Source organism: Arachis ipaensis, chromosome B01 (assembly GCF_000816755.2).
Source record: "Arachis ipaensis cultivar K30076 chromosome B01, Araip1.1, whole genome shotgun sequence".
Lineage (NCBI taxonomy): Eukaryota > Viridiplantae > Streptophyta > Magnoliopsida > Fabales > Fabaceae > Arachis > Arachis ipaensis.
This window is the reverse complement of record NC_029785.2, coordinates 3,970,749-3,974,586: the sequence shown is the minus strand read 5'-3', so window position 1 is coordinate 3,974,586 and position 3,838 is coordinate 3,970,749. Positions and strand designations below refer to the sequence as shown.

Sequence of the window (3,838 nt, the reverse complement as noted above, 5' to 3'; positions counted from 1 at the left end):
ATGGTGAAGGAGGAATGGAGGGGTTTAGGAAAAGTTCAATTTACTGAAAAGTTGAAGACTTTGACGATACCTTTGAGTAGATGGCACAAGGAGAAGTTTGGTGATATTGATTTGAAGGTACAGCAGTTGGAGGATGAAATCAGGAAGTTGGATGATTTGGCTAGTGATGGAGTTTATGATGGAACTATGGAGGCAAGAAGGAGGGCTCTAGTTAGCTTCTGTAAGTGTTGGTATGTCAGGAAGGAAATCCATTGGAAGCAGATGTCAAGGTCCCGACATGCTAAGTACATGGATAAGAACACTAGATATTTTCATAATTTAACCTTAGCAAGAAGAAGAAGTAATCGGATTGATGCGTTAGTGATAAGTGGCAGATTGGTGAGGAATCAAGCCAGGATTAAGAGTACAATAAGAGATTTTTATAAGAACTTGTATCGTCACGAAGCGTCACCTTTGGTAGGTATTCGGGATGGCCTAGTTAATAAGATACAGGAAGAGGAGGCTACAGACTTAGAGAGGTTGCCTTCGGCTGACGAAATAAAGGAAGCAATTTGGGATTGCGAGTCGTCTAAGGCCCCTGGCTGTGATGGCTACAATATGAACTTCATAAAGAAGTGTTGGGGATAAATTGGTCCTGAGTTTACTACAGCTGTCATGGATTTCTTCCAGTCACCTAAGCTACCAAGAAATTCTAATGTTACATGGGTAGCTCTGGCTCCGAAGTTTGTGGGAGCAAGGGAGATTAAATATCTTCGGCCGATTAGCATGGTAGGGTATGTGTATAAGGTCATTTCGAAGGTGTTGGTGCGGAGAATGAGAAGGGTAATGCCGAACTTAGTAGGGGAGACTCAGAGTACATTTGTGCAGGGGAGGAAGATTTATGATGGGGCTTTGATTGCGTGTGAAACTGTGCAATGGTTGAAGCAAAGAAAGAAGGAATCGACAATAATCAAACTGGATTTTCAAAAAGCTTACGATAGAGTCAAGTGGAAGTTTGTGGATATTGTACTTCAAAAAATGGGTTTGGGCAAAGATAGCGAGAGTGGATCAAGGAATGTGTGTGCACGGCATTTATGTCGCTTTTGATAAATGGCTTGCCTTCTAAATCTTTTAAGATGGAACGGGACTTATGACAAGAGGATCCTCTTTCTCCATTTCTTTTTATTCTTGTGAGGTCCTTCATATGATGGTAGGAGAGGCAATAAGACATGGAAGGATCTCTCCTTTGTTGGTTGGAAAAGACAATATTGAGTTGTCTCACTTGCAATTTGCGGATGACACAATACTTTTTTGCCCCCCGGAGGAGGAGACTATTTGAAATTATAAGCGGCTTCTACGGTGTTTTGAGATGATGTCTGGCTTGAGTATTAACTTTGATAAATCTAGCTTGATTCTGGTTAATTGCGAGCGAGAGTGATCACAAAGGATGTGTAGCTTGTTGGGGTGTAAGGAAGCAACATTGTCAGTCAAATATCTTGGTATTTCTTTGGGAGCGAATCTGAAATTGGTCAAGACATGAAAACCTATTATAGACAAAGTAGAAGAGAAACTCAATCTGTGAAAAGCCAAAACAATTAATAAAGCTGGTAAGCTGGTACTCATCAAATCTGTGCTTAATAGTCTGCCGGTTTACTACCTTAGCTTATATAAGATGCCCAAAGCAGTAGCAGATAAGTTGATATCTTTGCAGAGGAGGTTCTTGTGGAGTGATGAGGACAGAAGGGATGGGGTACCTTTGGTGAGGTGGGATATTATGCAAGCTCCAAAACGCTTCGGGGGTTTAGGCATGGGCGATGCAATGCTCCAGAATACAGCATTATTGTTCAAGTGGTGGTGGCGATTTTTAAAGGAGGATTACCCATTATGAAAGAAAATTGTGTGCTCCTGCAATGACTTGAATCCAAATGTCCATCTTTCTTGTCAGTCGGTTCCTAAAACAAAGGGTCTGTGGAGGGACATTTGTCAGTTACAGATAAGAGACCAGCAAGCGAGAGATAAGATGGTCAGATGGTTATCATTAGAGCTAGGAGATGGTAGAAGAATTCGTTTTTTGGAAGATAATTGGCTACCATGTGGTGTGTTGCAGGATGTATTTCCAAGGCTTTTCTCGGTTTCAATCCAAGTCGGATCTGTAATAGGGGACTGTGGGTTCTGGGATGCGCTGAAGTGGATATGGAACTTTCATTGGAGAAGGGTACTATTCTAATGGAAGTTAGAATTAGTTAACCAACTTCATGGAGTTCTACAATCTGTCAGGTTAACAAGTGAGAGGGAGGACAGAATAGTATGGAAATTTGATAGATCAGGAGTTTATTCTACTAACTCATTTGTGCAGGTTTTGCAGGCTGAGACTCTCCCGGAGGACATTATGAGTTATAGTTTCACTAGACTCGCCAAGAGTTGAACTATTCACCTTATTTGTGTTAGTTGGTAGGGTCAATACTAAGGAAAGATTGATTAAATTGGGCATTATTGATCACATGGATATAATTTGTGTTTTATGTAAAAAAGAAATTGAGAATGATTTTCACTTATTCATTGCCTGTGAATTCACGCGGTAGGTGTAGTGTGCTTGGTTATATGCCTATAATAAACTTTGGTCTATTCCAGGTATAGTTGTCAGAACCGAACCGGTGATCGAACCGGTCAAGCTACTGGTTCACTGGTTTATTAATTCAACCGATAAATTACTGATTGAACCGGTAAAATCGGTCTCACGTAAATATAAAATAGTTAAGAACTTAAAATTAAAATTTGAAATACATATCTTCACTAACATTTTATGAAGAATCAAGTCCAACTTCTAAAAATAACTAATATAAAAAAAATAATTAATTCACAAAGCCTATCATCTAACTATAATATCAATAGATTTTAACACTAATATAAAAATAAATAACCTTAATCACAATACTAGCATTGAAATAGATCAAGCAGATTAATAAATTTTTAGTGAAATTTATATTTATATAATGGTATATAATTAAAATATAATTAATTTGAAAAAAGAAAAAATAAAAATTAAATTAAATTAGATATTTATGTATACTATATAATTAATATTTATCACATATAGTAATAAAAAGAGCAATGGCCGAGTGGCGAGTGGAGGTTGCTTTTGCTTAGAGGTTTTTGGTGGAGACATTTTAAAAATTTTTTTCAAGCAGACCGGTTTGGTTAGACCGGTTTACATCGGTTCTTATCGGTTTTGACCGGTTTGATATGGTTCTTACCAGTTCACATCGGTTTTCTTTCTTAAATGGTTCAAAGAGTAAACCGAATCAGATTAAAATTTGGTTCACCAATTTTTCGGTCGAACCGGTTGGTCCGGGTCGATTTTTATAACTATGATTTTATTAACATAATTATATGAATGACAAAATTTTATTGGTTGTTCATTAAGGTAATGCTTCTCTAAGTTGATACTAATTTCATTTTATAAATTAACTCCAATATAAATTTCAATTCTAAATCAATTCACTTATTAAAAATATCAAAAGTAATACTCTAAAAATACTCTATTGGAGATATTCTCTCCTTTATCATATTTAAAGTAGGTGTTAAGCAGGTAGGGATGACAATACTACTAGAATTCGCAGGTACTCATTCTGTCCCAACTTGTTCGGACGGGTTTTTAGCAGAATAGAGTCTTGAACGAGGTCGAATTTAAGTAATACCTGCCATGATATATATGTGTGTAAAATAATTAATAAAATGATTAATAATATTATATCATATTTAAGTTTTTAATTTAATTTATGTTATCTATCTGATGATGGTTATATAAATTTTAAAATTTAATTTTATTTATTATATTGTAATAATTATAGGAATGGAG

General features: G+C 36.2%; 1 protein-coding gene across 1 annotated transcript; it reads left to right on the top strand.

The window, feature by feature from the left end:
- On the top strand, nucleotides 1-627 carry LOC107644592. Its single transcript, XM_016348481.1, has one exon. It carries the CDS (start codon nucleotides 1-3, stop codon nucleotides 625-627), a length of 627 nt encoding a protein of 208 aa, XP_016203967.1.